The 22,047-nt window shown below is 35.5% G+C and overlaps 4 protein-coding genes across 5 annotated transcripts; 2 read left to right on the plus strand and 2 right to left on the minus strand.

Annotated features, from left to right (window-relative positions):
• Window positions 1-4,451: 4,451 nt before the first annotated feature.
• LOC141430021 (uncharacterized) lies at window positions 4,452-8,635 on the minus strand. The gene is made up of 5 exons (XM_074090560.1): window positions 8,179-8,635; window positions 7,741-7,884; window positions 6,802-6,945; window positions 6,312-6,458; window positions 4,452-4,840 (listed from the first exon to the last, which is right to left on the minus strand). Exons 1-5 carry the CDS (start codon window positions 8,434-8,436, stop codon window positions 4,712-4,714), a joined length of 822 nt encoding a protein of 273 aa, XP_073946661.1. The 5' UTR covers window positions 8,437-8,635; the 3' UTR covers window positions 4,452-4,711.
• An 815-nt stretch (window positions 8,636-9,450) lies between these two features.
• LOC141430022 (acyl-coenzyme A diphosphatase FITM2-like) lies at window positions 9,451-10,851 on the plus strand. The gene has a single exon (XM_074090562.1). It carries the CDS (start codon window positions 9,532-9,534, stop codon window positions 10,618-10,620), a length of 1,089 nt encoding a protein of 362 aa, XP_073946663.1. The 5' UTR covers window positions 9,451-9,531; the 3' UTR covers window positions 10,621-10,851.
• Window positions 10,852-10,857: 6 nt separating this feature from the next.
• Window positions 10,858-12,629, minus strand: LOC141430023 (ganglioside-induced differentiation-associated protein 1-like). 2 transcript variants are annotated; one of them, XM_074090563.1, is made up of 5 exons: window positions 12,360-12,629; window positions 11,897-12,089; window positions 11,628-11,807; window positions 11,347-11,547; window positions 10,858-11,269 (listed from the first exon to the last, which is right to left on the minus strand). In XM_074090563.1, exons 1-5 carry the CDS (start codon window positions 12,483-12,485, stop codon window positions 10,968-10,970), a joined length of 1,002 nt encoding a protein of 333 aa, XP_073946664.1. In that variant the 5' UTR covers window positions 12,486-12,629; the 3' UTR covers window positions 10,858-10,967. The 2 variants fall into 2 exon arrangements, with proteins under 2 accessions (XP_073946664.1, XP_073946665.1); XM_074090564.1 differs by lacking the exon at window positions 12,360-12,629 and adding an exon at window positions 12,182-12,282.
• A 2,696-nt stretch (window positions 12,630-15,325) lies between these two features.
• On the plus strand, window positions 15,326-19,484 carry LOC141430393 (YTH domain-containing protein 1-like). Its single transcript, XM_074091079.1, has one exon. The coding sequence runs from the start codon at window positions 15,556-15,558 to the stop codon at window positions 16,897-16,899; it is 1,344 nt and encodes a 447-aa protein (XP_073947180.1). The 5' UTR covers window positions 15,326-15,555; the 3' UTR covers window positions 16,900-19,484.
• Window positions 19,485-22,047: the final 2,563 nt, after the last annotated feature.

Below are 22,047 nucleotides of genomic sequence, written 5' to 3' on the forward strand. Positions count from 1 at the left end.
ACCGGCTGAAACTATTTCAGTCGGAGATAGCGATATTGTTAACGCCCCTAATTCAAACTAAGATTGATCGCCTACAACTGGGCGTGTATCATCGGTAACCGGCTTTAACTGGTATCCCTATACTTTCCGAGAATCTTGATCTTCTATCTCTTCGCAAATACGACAGTTATTTTTGCGTTTTTTACATGATGTACAGTCACGTCTAAAAGTATGTATACACAAAAAAAATTGAAAAATATGTAGCCACACATTTTCATCATAAATATGTATCTATTACTGACACCAAAATTGTATTCATTAAACTGTTTCAGTATTATGTAATCACAAAATGCTTCAGAAAGTTGCATACTTAAATAAATTCCATTTAAATGTATCCACCTCGTAGGCAAAATAAGTATACATGAATGGGTTCCATATACATATAACCACACCAATTTGCAAATATTTGTATACGCCGTTTGATTCATAAATATGTATCCAGACTGCAACAACAAACCTTGTCTGACTGGCATAGAATCGTAAGTTGTATATTTAACTGATTTGACAATTCACGAAAACAGTGCGGACTTGTCACTGCATACGTCTATCTCACGATTATTCTATGACGCACTTGACAGTCCTTAGATTGAATTGACTTGTAAATATTGAGTATTTCAGTTTAGGGTCATTCTCAGAAAGGTGCACTAAGCATTTCTTGTTTATTTTTAATTATATTGTTAATTGTTAGTGGTAGAGCCGCACTGTAGCCAGTTCTTTTTTGCAGTACGAATGGGCGGGCTCGACCGGGGGTAGTACCACACTCTCACAGAATATCGACGTTAGCAGGAGCTGGCTAGTCCTGCTACTGTGTTTTGTACGATGAGTGAGAGATCTATAATTAAAATTACAATGATTAATGATTGCAAATTATAGATGCTTCAGTGGATCTGTCCTCAGTGGATGACCCGAACAACTTGATCGCTTTGGCTTAGTCGATATTAATGACCACTCTGGACGTTTCCAAGTATTTGGTGATCTTGATGGTGTATAAAAAATTAAATATATCCATACCAAATTTCATCCAGCTCACTCCAGTCAGTTCATCCCCCATTTTCTCCCCTTAAGGGTTGCTTTTGGAGATAAAAACTAAGTACCCTATGTTCAGCCCCTTGACAGTCGAAACCAGTCGGTTTCGACGTGATACCGTACAGACAGAGTTACTTTCAATTCATCACTCCATAGTATGAAACAAAGTCGCTTTTTTGTCTGTACGCTTAGATCTTTCAAACTACGCAACGGATTTTGATGCGGTTTTCACAAATAAATAGTGTGATTCACGGTGTCTATGTATACCGTAACCGTGTTGTGCCGGATCGGGTCACCAGTATATAATATTATTATAATGGAGTATGGATTCGTAGTATGTATGTCCCTGCCCGCATGCAGGTTACGAAAGAGACAGACATGTAATCTTAACAAAACAGTAATTCTTCAAACGAATCAAAATATCAAATCGTGTTTACATATTTATGAATCAAACGGCGTATACAAATATTTGCCAAATTGGTGTGGTTATATGTATATGGAACCCATTCATGTATACTTATTTTTGCCTACGAGGTGGATACATTTAAATGGAATTTATTTAAGTATGCAACTTTCTGAAGCATTTTGTGATTACATAATACTGAAAAAGTTTAATGAATACAATTTTTTGGTGTCAGTAATAGATAAATATTTTTGATACAATGTATGACTACATATTTATGCAACCTTGTTTGTATACATATTTTTAGACGTGACTGTACATCAGAGAATGCTCGGATGAAGTTTGACCTCGTTCAGCTGCCTAGTTCCATCATCGTACTACTCGACGTATGAATAATTTCATCGACACCATTGTTGGTGGATGGTGGCGAACCTCCACTGCACAGTCAAGGTCATAATTAAATGATGTATGTTACCATTGAACTCAAAAATATCATCAGGTGAACCGCAAGCCCGTTTTCCGCCTTTAGTTAATATTATTATGTATTGATGAATGGGTTTGTTCCCGCCGAGTTACACCCTTAACTGTCACACTGTGACTCGTTGGGATTTATTTTACAAATTAAAAACCAACAAGTCACACAGTTACTAGAGGGACAGTTTTTAATATTTGTTCCCAACGAGTCACACCCTTAACTGTCACACTGTCACTCGATGGGAATACGTTTTGCTACAAAAAAATCCCAACCATTCACACTGTTACTAGATGGAGCATTTTTTTTACATTTGTTCCCAACGAGTCACATCCCCAGCTGTCACACTGTGACTCATTTGGAATATGCTTTGCTACAAAAAAAAATATCCCAACAAGTCACACTGCTACTAGATAGGATGGTTATTAATATTTGTTCCCAACGAGCCACACCAGCAACTGTCACACTTGTCAAACTGCCTACGAACAGAGAACGCGCCTAGCGTGTTCGTGCAGAGCGTTTTCTCTTGTCTCATCTGTATTGCATTCAATTTCAAGATTTAAGAGTCCACTAGTGTAATGTATGTTAATTAAAACTAGTTTCAGACACAAAGTTAAGCATATTTCATAGCAATGATTAAAAAAAACAGACAAAAGTACATCGATATTATCGAAATCTCTAAGCTGAATGTATGGAGAATGTACTTAATCTTGAACCTGTATACAATAAAAGAACTTAAATCTATAAAATAATGAAACTAGCAAATAATATATATATATATATATATATATATATATAGTTGAAGCCTCCAATCCCATGACTCAAATCTTTTTGCTATGCAAAGACACAATTTGATCCCCAGATCTCTAAATTTCACGTTAGTTGAACAAGAATAAACGAGCGAGCCCAATCTCACCTTGAAGTACTTTCACATTGCCAATAGCCGCTGGAAATCATCCGGTATTTTGTGTGTTAACTTGTTTCAAGCCCGTTTGCACTTGAGCCCAATAAAGCTAAATCGATCAGACAAATCTAACATGAGCTTGAAAGAGTGACAGCGAACAAACACGAAAATTTACAATGGATATTCGAAAGATACAAATTTAGTATACACAGGAGGAATAATAATGTAGCCGCATCTTCATAGTGTAAGGCGCAAGGATTTTTCTGCTAATTGGAAATTAGTCTTTCAAAGAAACCATTATAAATTTGGCTCGAATTTGAAGCGTAACATGTAACTATCACCGTTATGAGATTTTATGAACGCTGATAAAAACCAACCAAGTGCTACTATAAACATATTGTCAAACAATGCATGCAATGTCTGATCTTGTGCAAGTGTGGCTGTGGAGTCAAAATGTGTTAACGTTATTTGAGAATTTCTGTCCTACATTGGCTACTACTCAATAAAGCTTGGATAATTCAAGGGTGACAAATGTTACTATACTTATACATTTTACATAAATTAACGAACAAAATACAAGTCCAATTCAAACAAAATGAAAATAAAGTCAAGCATGGTTCAGTGATTACTAGCACTGCTTCCGACTTATAAAAGTTCTTAAAACCACAGCTTCATTCTGCATCGCGTAACGAACTCTGAAAACGAGAATAATTGTTATAATAACTAAATATTGTTTAGTACCCGTGTCCAACTACTGCTTGTCCAACTGCTTTTTCGACGCGAGCTCCACCCAGGGCGGAGCTCCTCTTTCTGGTATTTTGCCGTCGGGCAACTGAAGTTACGTAACTAACCTAACCTATACCTACTTTTGTATTAAAATGTAATATTTATATAAATAAATGTAAATATAATATTTCCGAACAGCTGTATTTTATGTAACTCGTGTTTTAACAAATAAATATTTTTATCTTCATCTTTTATCCGGGTTGGACAAATTAGTTGGACCACGGGCACTAAACATCTACGCGACTGAGTTTCGCTTGGGTTATAACTCGGAAAAACGCATTTTCCCAGATATAAGACCAAATAGAATCTATTAAATGATATTGTAACGGATAACTCACGTCTTAAACCGAGTTTAGCTCGACATGTTTCGGGCTATTTCGTAGCCCTTCTTCTCAGGAGCACGCGACTCGTGAGTTATCCGTTACAATATCATTTAATATGAGTGAGTCTCACGGTAGTTTCATGTTCAAATATAATCTAGTTTGCGAACAATCGATCTAGTAACTAGAAAAAAAAGCAAGCTAGCAAAATTTCATGGAAATCGTTAAGACGGTTTCAGAGATCCCCGAAATAATAAGTCAGATTTAATATGAATCGTTATTGCGATTATCAATCACAAGAATTTTTAATGGAAAGGAAAAATGAGAACATGCAAATAAAAAAAAACAATCCAACGAAAAAATACAAAATTAATTAGATAGGAAGAGTAAACCAGAGACTAAGACGAGTATATACATTCCATTAATTTCAAAAATCTATAAGAGAATGATTTATTTATTTGTATTATTTAACCACTTAAAAAAGGAGGTTCTCAGTTTGACCTGCATGTATGTTTGTCCGTGATTATCTCGCGTTTGGCTGAACCTATTTTGATGCGGTTTTTAGAGTATTTGTTACATTTAGGTTTTGGTATTATAACAGACTTCAAAAAAAGGAGGTTCTCAGTTTGACCTGTATGTATTTTGGATGTTTGTTAAAAATTAACTCAAAAACTACTGGACTGATTTCAAAAATTCTTTCACCATTTGAATGCTACATTGTCCCAAAGTGACATAGGCTACTACTACTACTACTATGTGAATTACCTCTGACGTTGACCTCGCCTCTTGCTAAGTCTGCGACCGGAAGTGGGGTCCTGTAAAGTGAACCGGTTGGTGGTGCCGGGAGCCACTCGTAAGTTGCGAGAATCAGTCGAACGGGCAGCATCCACCTGTTTGATAGATTAATTATGTTGTTATTCTTTATACACCATATGTTTTTTTTAGGGTTCCGTACCCAAAGGGTGCCAATGGAACCCTATTACTGAGACTCCGCTGTCTGTCTGTCTGTCTGTCCGTCCGTCCGTCCGTCTGTCACAGGACTCTATCTCTTGAGTCGGAATAGTTAGACACTTGAAAGTTTCACAGATTATGTATTACTGTAGCCGCTATAACAACAAATACTAAAAACAGAATACAATAAATATTTAAGGGGGCTCCCATTCAACAAATTGTTTTTTTTTTGCCTTTTTTTTGCTATTGTCTAATGTTGTCTAGATGATGGCACTGAACCGTTCGGCGCGAGTCGGACTCGCACATGGCGTTTTTTTTACTTATTTAACCTCTTATAGTGCAAAGCTGTTTGTATTGTCCACCTCTCGTCAGTGTCCGGCCCACCGCCACTTTAGACTAAGGGCCTGTCTGAGCGCATCCATTGTCTTTGTTCTTCTGCCTTATTTTGTCGCCAGGACCAGCAGGCAAAAGGAAAGTTGGAAGACCAGTGATGCGATGGACTGATGACATTACAAAAATCGCTGGAACCGACTGGACAAGTACTGCCAAAAATAGAGAGCTGTGGAAGAAGATGGAGGAGGCCTTCACTCAAAAAGGGGCCCAAGTCTCAGAAGAAATAAATAAAATAAATGAAATAACTAATTATTACTAACACTAGGTATTAAGAACCATTCACTAACACACACTGACACTACTATATTAATATGCAGAGAGACAGGGAATAATAAAGGCTTTTTATTTTTATTTTATTTTACTTTAGTCCAAAGCTTGAATTGGAAATAGTTGCTAAATATCAAAAGCAAATAATAAAATTAAAGTGTCAAACATCTTAAAAACAATGCATTAAGGTTTAGAAAAATGCACTTTAACCTAACCTAACCTAAAAGAAGGTTTCCCATTAAAATTATTCAGCCAGCGCCTATTGGAATCCTCAACAAAACCCAACCTTACTCATTTGCTTATTATATAGTAAGAAAGAAAGGTTTATTTTGGCTCCATAAGTACCACCTAAAACTAAGACTAGAAGTAGCACTAAAACTATGTTACTTGGTGACACGGCAGGATACCAAAAAGGGTCTCCACTCAGCATGTGTTGCCGCACATTATGTGCAGCAACGCTGGTTTTCTGTGGAGCCCAAAGTATAGGCACTGATTGCAAGATAAAGGATTGAAAAACAAAAAAAACTTTCTTCTTTGATGCCATTGAGCGACAGATATTTATCTATCTGACATCATGCGTGCAAAAAGGCTCATTTTATACATGACAGTAGTGGAGAGGAAGTACTCTTTTGTATGTAAAGGGAGCACTGCTTCTGCTATCATCAAATTTTTATTACAACATGAACTTGGCCAGAAACAAGCAAAAATTATATTTGAAATAAAAAATGAAAAAGTAAAAAAAATCTTTACCTTATCCATAAACTTCTTTATCAGATCAGAGCAATTGAGATTGTCTTCTGGTTCCCAAGATCGAATTTTATTGGACCATCCCTTCCAGTGAATGAGAAACTCTCTTTTGCCATTCTTCTTGTGATGTACTTCCAAAATTCTGTCAACCTGTAACAGTAGCAAGTTTATGAAACCAGTACATTTTTGAGTATTTAACAATGACTGGCAATGGCAGGTCTCTTGTCTTGTCATAGCTTAGCTACACTCAAATAAACCCTATGCAGTTCCTGCCTGGTGTTTTCACAAGAGAATAATATGGTATGATAGTTATAAGCTTACAGTAGAGTAAATCTTTCTCTCATTTAATTCTCTGATTGTTATTTATGTCATTCAGCAATGACTACAGATGTTTACATTGAGTTTTCCAGAATTTAAGGTTTGATCAAAGCACTGCAACAAATTATAAATGAAGTGACGTGACTCACGCATAATAAAAATGTGTTTCTTTTACCTCATATTCGGCATTCTCATCAGCATTCTCACCGTCCCATTCTTTTTTCGTAGGCTTAGCTTTCTTAGCACCAGCTTTTTCTTTCTTTGGAGCTCCTCTCTTCTTGCCTGTTTTTGGAGTAGTTGATTTCTTTTTTTGAGTTTTCTTTCTATGGAGCAGATAAAATATTCAGTCAGTGTAACTCAAGTTACAAAGAAAAACAATAGGTTAAAGAACTGGGTGTCCCTATAACAATTAATTATGCAGGTATGAATTCGCTATAGCAACCAAACTTAAAAAATCAGATGTTCTTAAAACATAGATAACAAAATAAATAAAAAAATGTCCTGAAAAAGCAAAATCAGCAACAAATAAGATCAGAAAATGTTTCGATGATTTATGTGAAAGTGATGGAATAAACAATGCACACCCGCAGATGCAAATAAATCAAATCTAAAAGGAGATTATCCATGAATAGTCGCAAAAATAGCTGAATTGTGTCACCATGTTTTTTATTTCATTAATAACCAAAGAAAGCTGGAGCTAAATTTAAATGCAAAAATTATGAATTGAAAAAAATAAAAAATAATAACAATGGCCATAGTATTTGTGCACAGTGACCAGACTTGAGCCTAATTCTTCTTCATAGAGAAAAGAGCACTGAAATATTGACACAGTATACTAAATAGTGATGCTTAATCCTTAGTCCTTGGGTAATCGCTTTGTCTACATAGGGTACTACACATACAAAAATAAATAAAATATGACTCCCATCTACACACATAGTGAACATCTTAATAATTTTATATCATTTTGTGCTCATAATTCATTGAGCAAGTGACAGTCAGCCAACAATATTTGTGCTGCTAATTATTCAATAAATCCTTATTATTCAAAAAATATATACTAAATTTAATTCAACATGACGCTAGTCTTGGAATACTAAGTATCTTCACTTACTTCATCATGGTACTTGCTGATCAGATCTGGACAAGACAGTGTGTTCTCTGGCTCCCAGGTATCACTATCTGCAGAGTATCCCTTCCAACGAATTAAATAATGCAATTTTCCCTTGATCTTCTTTGAGTCAACTACTTTCTCCACCTAGAAACATTAAAGAACACCTTTGACAGATGTAATAGCTACTATTATTCAATAGATAAATAAATTGCTGTTGATAAAACAGTAAAAGTATCAAAATCAAATGACACCTACAATATGTATTTGGAACAATCATGTAGAGCGGAGTAAGCATTATTACCGTAAGAGTGACGAATTTTTACAAGTGTATGTTTATGTTTACGAGTTTATGTCAAATGCGTCCGCAATCTCCCGCGAAAACAAGACTACGAATTGTTGGAAAAATCAGGCGAAACGGGATAGAGAAGTGAAACTTACTTCGTATTCTTCTTCAGTATCTTTTTTAGTATCCTCTTTCTCCGTTTTCCTTTTTCTCCCTTTTTTTGAAGACTTCACCTTTTTCACTTCTTTTTCTTTCCCCTCTGCTTCATTTCCACTTACATTAGGGTCAGATTCCATGTCTTTATCATTGCGATCATCGGATTGTTGTGTTTCCGACTGATCATCATTTACAACAGACCCGTTGGCAGATGAAATCCCATCATCGTCAGTACGACTCTTAGAAACTTTACGCATGGTGAATTTCTTAAAATAAACAATTATGACTACACCGTAACAATTGTGTAGTAAATAGTAAAGAAAACTCACGTTCTAGCGAAATGGAAATCGTCAAATACACTAACACCGGATACGCAGTAGGAGGGAAACCAAAACTGCTCGGCTCGGCTTGGCTTGGCGTTGGCTTCAGTGTTGCCACTGTTTAAGTACTGGACCTTTTTTTATCCAAATGCCCGAAGGAGTAGGTATGTTTTTTTTTCGTTTTTTTAAAGCTGCATACGCACCGGCCCAACGATAGCCAACGAATGGGTTTCGTTGGTCCTGTCTGGACAGCTTAGCGGGTGGCTTAGCCGTCCAGACAAGACCTTACCACTGTATATTGTACTACTCTTTGCCTACGAAACCCACTCCTTGGCTTTCGTTGGGCCAGTGTGTATGCAGCTTAACTAACGATTGAACCAGGGCTTTAAATACCGTTAAAAAGTGGTAACGTTACCAACTGTCAAACCGATTTAACGTTAAATGATAATTAACGTTAATTCAAAAGTATCGTTAAATCATTTTTAACGTATTTATATTACTATTTACCGGTAAGCTTGGGTAACGTTAAATGGCAGATTATCCTCATTTATCGAGCGAGTATGCACGCGCTAAATTGGCAACACTCGATAGCATAGCAAAATTTACCGATAGTGTTACTTCGGTATCGTTATAATAATGTGAATGGGTAACGTTTAACAAGCCCTTACAATGTAAAGTAAATTTACCGTTTAAAAATAACGGTAATTAGTAACGTTAAATAATGGTAAGTTATCAATTAACGTTAAATTTTAATACCGGTACTAGGTATTTTTATGATTTTTACCGTTATTTTACGTTACTATAGTGTGAATTTGGTAACGTTAACAAGCCCTGGATTCTCGATCTTCAATGTCGAAATATCGATTGAGTACTCTGAATCGATATAAAAAATAGTTTTTTTCCGTTGAAATAATCGACTCTTCGATTAATCGATCTGAGATCGCCAACCCTACTGCGAATTCTGCTATTTATGGTTAACCTAAAGCAGTGAAGTGAGAGTGAAATCAAATGAATTTTTCGAAAAATTGAATCATGACAAGTAGAACAAATCACAAAAGTTATACTCGAATGAATTTTAATATTCAAAATGAATCTCCAGAAACTAAAGGTAGTAAACCTACACCAGAAGCATCTTCTGTCTTTGAGGTTCTCATTTTAATGATAATGCACATTTGCAAGAAGATACTATTTTTCGACACGAATTTAAAAATAGCTATATATTTAGGAGCTCTCTTCTTACTTTCACTGATGGCCGACAGTCTAACATTTCCGAAGTCATATTTCTCAAGAAGTGACAATATGTTCAACCAATACTTTGTAAAAATTGGATGGTTTTGGACTTTATTCCTGACTGTGCCTTACGTTTTATTGACATCTTACACCACTTGTTGTGGAAAGAGGAGACTCATAGCCACGGGACACTTGTCGAGATTGGCAATTGCTACATTTTTCTGGTATACATGGACAATGATCTTCAATGTTATTGAGACAAAATATGGTCGTTGCAACATGAAAAACATTGATAACAAAGTTATTTGTTTGAAAAATGGAGGCTTTTGGAATGGATTTGATATATCTGGACATTGTTTCATTCTTATATATTCAAGTTTGATAATGATAGAGGAAGCCAAAGCAATAAATGGATGGGAAAGAATTAAAGATTATATTAGAGATGAAAAGTACACAAGAAGCATAAATGATAAGTCTGTTAGCATTAATCCTTTAAGGAAGATTACCAATGAGGAATTAAATATTGTACAGAAATCTTATGAAAAATGTACAGCCTATGTAAGATCATTTTTGATAGCTATTACACTACTTCAAATTCTTTGGGATGTGATGCTGGTCTCTACTATATTATATTACCATATAATGGTAGAAAAATTTATCAGTGGCGTGATAGCTATACTTACATGGTTTGTAACTTATAGAATTTGGTATACCATACCAAATGTTCTGCCCAACTTGCCAGGGGATGGATCTTTTAAATACAACAAAGAAAAAGTGACTTCTACTCCCACATTCAGAAAGAGGAGCACCACCAATGGCAAACATTTTATGGGAATGCCTATCACTAAGCTTCCAGATGCTACAGATGCTCCATCAGATGAAAAAAGATAATAATATGCTATGTAAAAATCGTAATGACATCTTATTGTAGTTAGTATGGGTGTAGCATTTTAAGGGAATTACTCATTTTGTTATGTGCAGCAAAGAACTGCATGGGTACCTGGTTAAAAACTAAATCTTTTTCATAAGTGCGAAGCAAATGGGGAATGTTTATGAATGATGATTACTAAAATACACACTATTTTAATCTAGCACTTTTCTACTTCAAAAAAGGGATTTCACTATAGCTACTAGGTATTTATTGTTTTAAAATAAATTATTTAATAAATAAATTTTTATACAATCTACTAATACTGTTTTCATCATAACATCAATTCTAAATTGAAATCATTAATTCATTAATGAATGAGTTTTTTGAATACATAAAAAATAGCAATGACAACACCAAGAGAGGCTGCACCAGCCGCCCCTACATAAGCTGGTGGCTGAGATGTTACAATCATTTTAACATGCAGCGGAAGATTAGGCACAGTCTTCTTAAAAGAGTCTCTTTGTTGGACACGGTTGTAATAATTTTCAATCAATGGACGTTTCCCTCCAGCCCAGAACCTGCCTTCCAGGCCTAGTTCCCATAAACGATGCAAAAGTATTGCCAAGTCCACATCAGCTATGCTAAAATTTTCACAGCACAACCAATTGTCTGAAAGAAAAAAGATTTTAAGAACACTGTAGAATTAAAATTCATCCTAAGCAGTTTAAAAATACTATGTTAATTACCTTCACTTTGTTCTTTTAATTGGTTTTCCACCTGTGTCAAGACTTGATCCACAATATTTAAGATCTTTAAATATTCTTCTTCATTTGTAAGTATTTCATGCTTTCTATCTTGGATTTCAGCTTTGTAGAGCAAGACTCCTTTAGCTTTAGGATTATCTTCAGCTAGTTTCCTTAAATTTTTAGAACTACCTAAGTCTCCACCTGAAATTAACATTATTAAAATCAGTATGATAAATCATTTTCGCAACTATGTTATTACATTCCTTTGTTAGATATCTTACTTTTTAAGACTTCACGAACAGGCAAAATGAACGGCAGTTTAGGTCTGCCACACAACTGAGGATGGAAGAATGATCCAACAGTTATAACACCTGCTGGCAGTGCATCAATCAGGTCACGGAATTTGTTTATGTTATTTAAAACCTTTCTATCCGTTGACACATTGATCAGTGGGGGAAGCTCTTGAACAGAAAAAAAAACACAAAATTTATTGAGATTTCAAAATAGGTACCTACTAAGAAAACATGAAATAAATGGCTATTTATATTACCAGGATCCAAATAGTCTTCCAAATAATCTAGAATTCTTGTAGAATCTGGAATGATCCGGTTGTTAACTTTTAGTACGGGAATCTCTCCACGAGGGTTAATATCAAGGAACCAAGATGAATACTGTTCGCCTTTCGTAATATCCAGCACCAATGGTTCAAATTGTACATTCTTCTCATACAATGCCATTAAAACCTAGAATGTAATGCACGAAATCCTAGTATATACTGATATCAATAAAGGAACTACGCAAGTGATTGAATAAAAATAAACTAACATTTTTATACCTATTGTTTTTGTGATAAACACACAGAATCACTAAAGATACCTAATTTAAATAATACAGTTATTTATTACAAAGTTACTAATGTGTGACTTATAAATAATAAGAAAGCAAGGCTTCATTTGATAATTAATTTGATAAGATATAATCTTTTAAGGTCAATGATTAGCGAAGTGGCTTACCTTTTGGGAATAAAAGCTATAATAGTTGCAGTACAGGAAGATGTTGGTTCCGTTGCCACCGTTAACGGATTTAATACTTCCTTTAGGCATTGGTAACTTTTCGAGATACTTTTGAACATAATGCATGATTAGGTCTTTGTTAATTTAAGCGCGCCAGCCAGACTATTAACCTAATTTACGGAACTAATAAAAAGTTAAGAAGAACCCATGTATGGGTATTAAAGTTTTGTTAGGCGGCTTTTTCAGATCAAATACGTGCTACCAATACACAGAAACTAAAGTCAGGTGACATTCGATCATAAAGATAAAAAAATATGACATTACCTTTTGTTACTTTAGCAATTTTTTTATATCTTTGCATCAAGGGGAATAATAATAATCTTTTTTCAATTTTAATAGATGAAAAAATATTACTAATTGAAACATATTATATTTTCTATGAGTTTTTTTCAAAATATTTATGTTACATTTACACCCTTGCCGAGGCTTGCCAAGCGTCTTCAAACTCCAAGCCCCATACAAACGATTGAATGCCATTTACACGCTTGCAAGCGCGTCATCCATCAGTTCAGTCAGTGTATTCCGGATTCCGGACAGGCAAGCATGGCAGACGAAGTTGCTTCTGCTAATCTGCTTCGGCTCTTGTGTTGAGACTGACACACTTTTAATTAAAGAAAAAGGATAAAATTTCTTCGTTGGTCCAAGCACTCATAATGGTCACTAAAATGTATTTAATATGTGAGCATTTCTAAAAAAGTTTGTACATTTGTCGTTTGTCATTGTCCTCTGCCGATTTATTGCTTTCTTAAATCACGAGGCCACTGCATATTTTATTTGAACTATTAAACATAAAATTCGTTTCATTATCTTAACTAACAATTTTAACTGTCTTAAATACATATGTATTTGATTATTTAAAAATCATATTTTTAAAATAATCGTCCAGTACAATTTGTATGAAAAGTTAAATGTCCCATTGTAAATTTCGAACATTAAATATCGTTTTTTTTTTATCAGTTTTAAGATCTCGATTCAGTGGTCTATTTTATTACCTTCTTATAGTCTCAAGCAATCATTTTCTACATGTTTTTCATATGATTGTCTAAGAAATATATTTAAAAATTAAAAATTAAAGTTTGTCCTACAAAAAGTTCCCATTTTAATTCCAGTTTTTGTTACCGCATTTTCGTCCTTAAAAGGTATTTCTACAAAATTTTGTAGATCCTTCATAGGAAGCTGGCAACACTAACATAATTTTGCCATCTTTAAACAGTAACCGTCACATTTCAAAAATCGAACTGCTGGTTGAAACAAGTGCGTGGTTGGTCATAACTGAAATAAAAGTCCACTTTTGTTACTGGAAAACTTGGGTAAGTTTTGATTTTTTATTACTTTGACATGAATTATATTTATTAACACTTTATCAAGATTTGTATGCTTAAATTCTTTGCTCAAATTGTACGTTATATTTGCTTTGACGAATTTTTAAATGTGTCGGGGTACCATATCGTTACTTCCTTTTTTGTTACTTTTGAATGGTAACGTATGGCTAGGAAATGGGAGTAACAAAAAAGATCCCTAAGGCAGTGTGTAGACTATTAAATTTGAGAATGTCTTTTGTTTATTTATATGAGAGATCATCATCATCATTGTACATCTATTTCTCTTGTTAACTGTTAATTTCATGTTTTTATGTACAATATTAAAGACTACATACATACGTCAAAACTTAATATTTTTAAATGTTTTTTCTGCGATCTCTTTATAATAAGAAGGGATGAAAAAATAATATAACACAACATTTTGTATCAACATTTTGATTTCACCCTGTATTATATATTACATAATAATTATTTTTTATTTAATATGAAGAAAAACTATTTGTGTGTGTTTATTTATAGTATAATTATAATATTAAAATCGACTAATGCACACTGTGCCTTAGAGTTCCTAATTTGTTACCAATGTTCCTATTATTGTTACTGTCCCGTAAAAAAATACGAAGTTTTTGATATTTTTGTTTATATTTGTTAAAATATCATATATTTTAAATATTTCAGATGAATATTTACCAATTTAATAATGATAATTTCCAAATAATATTAATGGAACTTAAGGAATGTGCATTATTTTGTAACTTTTCAGGGTACGTTTGACCAAATGGTAACGTAAAGGAGTAATTATCTTCATTATTTTTGTAATTACCTTAAAAGAGTAAGAATTAGCATTAAAACGTCAACAATGTTATAAGTGCTACCTTATTTCTTCAATAAAAGCAACTAAATAATGTGTGTGGTTTTTATTATACTTAATTGAATCTTAGTCACAAAATAGGAATTATCGACTGCCTCGACTCAGTTGATTAAACTTTACAGCTTATTTTATAGTTACAATCTCTAAGAAATATATTATTTAGAATCTTTAAGAACTAGGTAATAATATGCAATTAAAATAATATACAAAATTATTAATTTCAAATTAGCCTATGCTTTCCGCAAAATGTACAAACTTTTTTAGAAATGCTCAGCTACATATTAGTAATCTGTGCGCCTCGCTCCGCTCAGCTGTTTCCACTAGAGCTGTGCTGAGCGAGGATAGGCAAATAAAACGTTTCTATTGGTTTATAACAATCACATTCCTTGCAACGAGTCTTCAGAGATTTGCTATGCTACGTTGCTATGGATAGGTTTAATATGCACCAATCATATTCATTGGTCCAGCGACACTAATCACTAAACACGAGCTTACAATCACGTCGCAAGCGCTTGACGCAAGTTCTTTTGATCTGTTGAAAAACTGACACCAGTCCGAATCGGCGGCAAGCGCTGGCAAGGCAAGCTCACGCAAGCCTATCCAAACGCTTGTGCTTGTGATAGCTTGCCGAAGCTTGGCAAGGAAAGGTGTAAATGTAGCATAAGCCATGAAGAAAGTTTTTTTTTTTTTTACTATAAATCCAAGAAGCTCTATAAGTTGTCTGATCTGTGGTCGAAATTGTTTGTGGCTATCTTGTAAAAAGCTATTCTAGTTCGATGGTGTTTTTATGGATTTATTTCTTTTTATAAGATAGTTAAAGTGCTTAATCGACATTTGATATTGTATTACTTGCTTCGAGCAAAAACTTGGTACGACACCTCATAATATGTTGTTATAAACTCTTAATTTAAAGTTACATGACCTGCTTGTGAATCTACTGAAAATGGAGGCTTCTAATAACACCGACGCCGTCAATCTTGGCGTCGGTGAAGTTGAAGCGGAGATAGGGGAAGAATTGAAACAGTTAGAAGAAGGAAAGGATTATGACACAAGAAGCGAAGTATCGAGTTCGACCTCCAGTGATTCCAGCACGCCCAGTATCAGCTCCGCCAGTTCTAAGTCAAAAGAGAGACGCACAAATCGTAAACGTACGAAGTCTGAGAGCCGTTCTCCAATACAAACTAAGCGGGCACGTGTTACGACTACCACCAACAAAACAAAGACTTATGATTATATGACGAAACTGAATTACTTGTTCAGAGATACACGATTTTTCTTAATCAAATCAAATAATGCTGAGAATATTACACTGTCTAAAGCCAAAGGTGTATGGTCAACTTTACCTCAAAACGAAGCAAATTTGAACCAGGCTTACAGAGAATCAAGAAATGTACTGCTAATTTTTTCAGTGAAAGAGAGTGGAAAGTTTGCTGGGTTTGCTCGGCTGAGCAGTGAATCACGGCGCGATGTGCCACCCATATCTTGGGTACTGCCTCCCGGTTTGTCAGCCAAAGTTCTGGATGGCGTCTTCAAAGTTGACTGGATTTGCCGAAAAGAATTGCCATTCAGCAGTACACTACACTTATATAACCCTTGGAATGAAGGTAAACCAGTCAAGATTGGAAGAGATGGACAAGAGATTGAGCCTAAAGTTGCTGAAGAATTATGTAGATTATTTCCTGAAGATGAAGGTATTGAAATGACGCCAATTCTTCGCAAGTCGAAAGAGGCATCGAAAAAGGCCTACTTAAAAAGTGGTGGTAATTACAGAACATACAGAGCACCTTTGTTGACTAGAGGGTCAAATTTCAGAAGTCGTTTAAATACATCGTCCAGAAGCAGGCGCAAGATTTTCATGCCACCCAGGAGTCGGTTGTCCTCTGGTTCATATAAGAGAAGGTCTCCATCACCCTACATGCGGGAGAGGCTCCCAGTGTGGTTCACCCGCGGGCGCGACAGCTACAGCAGCAGCAGTTCTGCTGCGGCGGAGGCTTACGTGGCCGAGTATATGCGCTCCATGCATCATCAGCTGCCACCTCTGCCATATGTGCCGCCGCCAGGGTTCAGTGGAGCTCTCGCTGCATATGACGGGTTGCCCCCGCCGCCGCCGCCTCCCCCGCCTCGCTACTACGACGGGCCATTGGCTGACTACCCACGTTCAGTGTTAGTGTATGATAAAAGATCGTATGAACGATCAGTAGATGAGTTTCTTTGGCGCACCTCAGATCGCTCTCGAGGCCGCAGTCGCGACCGCGAGTCGCACAGGTCTTACCGTGATCGACGGTAGAATCAACTTCACCACCGATGTATTGATTAATAATTGATTATCACTAATAAATAAAATGTGTTTGAACTTTGAACTTTATTCGTTTGAAAAATATGAAGATAGTGTTTGTGATGAACCTTTTCATGGACAACAATGATTATTTCTGGACTATTTTAGATCATTTAGCCAGTGTTTCGAAAGGACATTGCAATCATAAGTCTTATAAGGAAACAGCTGTGTTCATAAGCTTTATGCAACTCTTTTATGATAGTTAGAGAACATCAATTTTATTCAACAAGTTAAGTGAGATTTAAAAGATAAGAAATACTACCAACCATAGTGTAGTGTAAGTTGGCTTCAAAGTGTATGCAATGGAATGTCGACATAATGTATAATTAAACTATCCTCATCATTATTTATATTGTATTGTATGTACACATACAGGGTGCTAACAAATTAGGTACCAGTAATTTGAGAGCTTATAGGTAATTGACTCCTGGAATTATATTTAAGTGCATAATATTATAAAAGTTCATGTGAGTTTCTAGTGAAAATTGTGTATGTATACAACTGCTATGTATGTTAAAACATCCTGAAACCTCAAAAAAAAATATTATCAATCAATATGTCATTTAAACTAACAAATAAGTGTTAAACATGTTTGCAGTTCAATGCAAAGATGATAACATTTTAACAGATTTTCATTTTATTAATTTGTTGTAAAACTAAAAAAAAAAAACATAAGTAGGTACTCAAATAATAATGTCTTAATCACAATTGAACATTGATTTGAGAAAAAAAAACATTGATTGTTTTGATGTAAGGTAACATCTCTTGAAGTATTTGTATAGTATGTAATTTGATACCACCCTGTATTTTATAATGCACTTTAAACTTAATATGCAATTACAGTACAGACCTATAGGGTGTAAGCAAAGTCAGTTAATTGTCAGTAAATTTTTAATTATTAGGTGCTTGCGACAGCATGTTTCCTTGGCTCCAGTTTCACGCAGCAATTGAGCTATCAATATGATTAGTATGCTGCATGTATGCTGCATACTTAAACCTCTTGTTATACTATTGTATTCAACCATTATTCAACCCCCATTATATATTTGACTGGGGAAATTCATTCATAATTATTGAACATGAGACTTACAAGTTTCATTTAATGACAATTTCTATACCTTTTTGAAAAATTATAACAATTTTCACAATTTACAATTAAACAGCTTCAGATTTTTTCAAATTAACAGAAGTAATCTTTTTATTTTTTTGCTAGTGTAGGTAACTTATAACTTCAATGTACCATATTATGTCCATGGAAATTAGCATGCATAAAGTCCGCAATCTTGCTCTGTCTGACGCATTTGTTTTGTGGCAGGACAGAGCCTAGTACCAAATCTGGGGTACGTAGTAAGTACATATTTCCTTAAAGGTACACATAAATACAATGAATACCATAGATTGGGAAATTAATATGTACTTTACCAGGTTCTTCTTGGTAACCCGCAATCTGAGCCAAAATACGAACGAACTATGCATATCATTTAAAACGAGAGTGAGAGGGACGGTACGACACGAACTTCGATTTGCGAATTTCGTAGTAGCCCCTCCGAGACACTCGCATAACTTAAAATTTTCCAATAGCAACATTCATATTTAATGAAACGGTAACGGCGGTAACGAACGGTAGTTTCATGTTCAAAATACCAACATTCGAATAAAACGTGGGCGGTCTAATCTACAAACTTTTTAATAGCCGTTGGCTATACTGATCAAAACTCACCCGCAAGAGTACATAATTCGATCATTCGCCAGAAATTGGTTTCGTTTTCATGACAATTTGCTGTTTTCAACTAAACTAGTTTATGGGTCAATCGAAGCGTGTCCATCGCGAACCCCAATACATGATTGATTTAGGATGGCTCCAAAAGTGTTCCTTTTATCAGAACTTTTCTATTTGGTTGCAAACTTGATGCTACTTATTGCTGTGGTTCTTATCTTACCACAGGACGAAAAGACAGAGCCCAACGAGTAACTGATAGCCCAACTTTGAATCCATTGCATTGTATTGTAATTATGAAAATTGTATTCTATCGCGCGTTTATGTGTATGTTTAAATGTGTATACGTACCCTATTAAGACGAAGCTCGGCCATGGCTTTGCGATAAAAGTCAGACGTTTTATTTGATGAAAGTTAGTTACAATTAAAACCTCATTGTGTTATCTTAGATAATAACTTATCTATCTTGTGGCGTAATGGTTACCCGCTGTCTGCTACCACAACCAGCTTTTGACGCTTAAGAACTACTTACAAAGCTTATATACGTCATGTTTGGTAGTATTTTTCACAAAGTAGATATTTTTTTTAATTAAAGTCGACATTACAATGTGTGCAAAGATTGAGTGCCCTTTCGATTTTAGAAATCGTGTTGGTTGGTTGGTGGTATTTTAATACTTAAGTATCTACAGTGAACAGGATGAAAAGTGGTTCCTGCGAGAATTGAAAAAAAGACTGCTAATTTATACAACTCCAGGGTTGTTGGTTGATCTGTGATATATTTCCACCTATTTAACTACATATAAATTATACACAACTCTTATTAGTTATTATCATTAGAAATTAAACCTATTTTTTAAAACAGCTCGAACAGTCGGCTTCGTAGAATGCAACTGCCCACTAAGAAATATTTAGACACGACTAATATTCAAGAGTTTTTTTAGAAAGTTCTTATAGTACATTGTGTCTTAAGGGCGGTAAACAAGGAATTACGAACGAGAGTCTATTAGAAGCCCGAAGTCGAAGACTAATGTTTTTCATCACATTTGCGAGTAAAATTGTATATTTGTAAAAGAAAAACTAATATTTTTTCAAAAATTGCCGATACCGCTGACTACGCTCTTGGCAGCGCCAGCCTCCGCGCCGCCCTAGCCCTACCCCAGCCTCCGCGCCGCCCTAGCCCTACCCCAGCCTGACCATGTGCCCGACGTGCACGCGCCGCGCTCCTGCACGCCGTGCAGTATCACACTCATTTACCGACCTTGGGCTTCATGACAAGAAAATTAGTACCGGCAATGACTCATTTACCGACCACGGCTTTCATGACAAGCACATTAAGGTCGAGGGTTTTATTTGGGGGGTTGCAACCAAGGTAGCCTGCATGTTACGACACTGTTTACGACCAAGTGTGATGAAAAATATTTTATAGCTTATCCGCTCTGTATATTTATTTATTTCAAATGCTGCCATGATAATACAAAGAATATGAATTCGTTATTATGGGGTAGTTACCGAAAAGTTTCGTACATGTTAAAGCGATCCGAATCCGATCCTAATCAATGAAAATAAAGTCCGGAGTAGTTGTAGAACTTCGGAAGACTGAATAGTTATACGTCTACCGGTCCGTATTTTCACGGCTAGTGTGAAACTGCTCTTATTGTCGTAGATCCAACGATAGCTTTCGAATTTTTTCGTATTTAACCCCCGACGCAAAAAGACGGGTTTTATAAGTTTGACCGCTATGTGTCTGTGGCACCGTAGCTCTTAAACGGGTAGACCGATTTGAATGCGGTTTTTTAAATTTGAAATCAGGTTTTCTAGCGATGGTTCTTAGACATGTTTCATCAAAATCGGTTAAGCCGTTTTTGAGATATTGAACTTTGAAGTGACAAAGTCGGGGGTTTTTCAAATTTTTGCTCGGTTAGGTTAGGTCATATTTACTGGTGTTACGTCAATGTATCGTTTGTCTGCACAACTTTTTTTCAGTACAGGTCGTTTACCCAAATATTTTATTTTATTTTTGAGGTTCCATACATCAAAAACCCCGACATCAAAAAACGCCAGCAAAAATAAAAATAAAATACTGATTCAAAATATGTAAGTATATAACTCACTATCTTAAAAAAGTATCAAGCTTAGCGGTCCCCCGACACCGACGACATTTAGATAAAAAAAATTATTAATAGCTACTTGTACTAAATTAACTTAGGCTAATGTTGCGGGAAACCAGTATAGTCCCCGCGGGATAGTGGTAAACGAATTATTCGCAGATGGAGTCGCGGGCATCAGCTAGGTATACTAGGTAGTGCATAATCGTAATTATTTTTTACTTTTTAGTTGTTTTTGTCGGCGTTTTTTTCGGGCGTTTTTTGATGTCGGGGGTTTTTATTTTTTTAATTTATGTTTTTTTATTTCATGTTTTTTAAACTGGTTTTTTTTTAAGTGTACTAGTGTGTTGGATATCCTGGCTGCAGCATCAATCAGCTCATCGTGTTGCCACCATTGCCTTGTATGTAGAATCAAATTAATACTACTGATCAAGAGGAATCAAACTCGACATATCTGCTATTATTTTTTCAAGACTATACTGGTGTGCTGAATATCCTGGCTGCAGCATCAGCTCATCGTGTTGCCACCACTGCATTGTATGTAGAATCAAATACTGATCGAAACTAATCCAAACACAATATATCTACTATGGTTTTATCAAGAGTGTACCTACTAGTTTTCTGGATATCCTGGCTGCAGCATCAGGCCGAGAATTCCATAATCTTGCGTGGGTGTTTCAAATTTTAGGTCCCAAATATGTTTGGAATTAAAGTAAATATCCATTATGCGTCTAAGATTCTTACCGCAGCGAACAAAAGAGCTGATGATCTTGAAACGGCTGAACCGATTTTGGTAAAACATGTCTAAGAACTATCGCTAGAAAACTTGCTTTCAAATAAAAAAACTCATTCAAATCGGTCCACCCGTTTAAGACCTACGGTGCCACAGACAGACACACATAGCGGTCAAACTTATAACACCCCTCTTTTTGCGTCGGGGGTTAAAAAGAAAAATTGGCGAAGTGCGCGTTAGACCACTCGCAGTGTAGGCTTCCGTCAAACTAATATGCGACAGATATCCAATTTAATATTATTTATAGTAAGATAATGCACAGGCAGCTTAGTCGTTAACTTGCGAAGCCTTCTAAACTAATAGCTTCACTTAAGTCGTTATTATGTTCTTACTACATTCACGATTTTTTTCAGATTTTGTAGCCAACGGCTTAGGGGGACACTTGACGCATTATTGTGGGATAATAAGGTTACTGATATGGTAGCATAGTGAACGATAGTGTTGCTCTGAAGATGAGCTCCGGCCGAGTCCAAAACGAGACAGTG

This window comes from Choristoneura fumiferana, chromosome 8 (genome assembly GCF_025370935.1).
Source record: "Choristoneura fumiferana chromosome 8, NRCan_CFum_1, whole genome shotgun sequence".
NCBI lineage: Eukaryota > Metazoa > Arthropoda > Insecta > Lepidoptera > Tortricidae > Choristoneura > Choristoneura fumiferana.

What these genes read in the sequence shown, in the direction of transcription:
- LOC141430022 (XM_074090562.1), top strand. Translation starts at nt 9,532, where the DNA reads ATGACAAGTAGAACAAATCACAAAAGTTATACTCGAATGAATTTTAAT.
- LOC141430393 (XM_074091079.1), top strand. Translation starts at nt 15,556, where the DNA reads ATGGAGGCTTCTAATAACACCGACGCCGTCAATCTTGGCGTCGGTGAA.
- LOC141430021 (XM_074090560.1), bottom strand. Translation starts at nt 8,436, where the DNA reads ATGCGTAAAGTTTCTAAGAGTCGTACTGACGATGATGGGATTTCATCT. An exon ending in TCAGCAAGTACCATGATGAA is followed by an intron (nt 6,946 to 7,740) that starts GTAAGTGAAGAT and finishes CTCCATAGAAAG; the next exon opens with AAAACTCAAAAAAAGAAATC. An exon ending in ATGAGAATGCCGAATATGAG is followed by an intron (nt 6,459 to 6,801) that starts GTAAAAGAAACA and finishes CTACTGTTACAG; the next exon opens with GTTGACAGAATTTTGGAAGT.
- LOC141430023 (XM_074090563.1), bottom strand. Translation starts at nt 12,485, where the DNA reads ATGCATTATGTTCAAAAGTATCTCGAAAAGTTACCAATGCCTAAAGGA. An exon ending in GGAAGACTATTTGGATCCTG is followed by an intron (nt 11,808 to 11,896) that starts GTAATATAAATA and finishes TTTCTGTTCAAG; the next exon opens with AGCTTCCCCCACTGATCAAT. An exon ending in TGTTCGTGAAGTCTTAAAAA is followed by an intron (nt 11,548 to 11,627) that starts GTAAGATATCTA and finishes TGTTAATTTCAG; the next exon opens with GTGGAGACTTAGGTAGTTCT.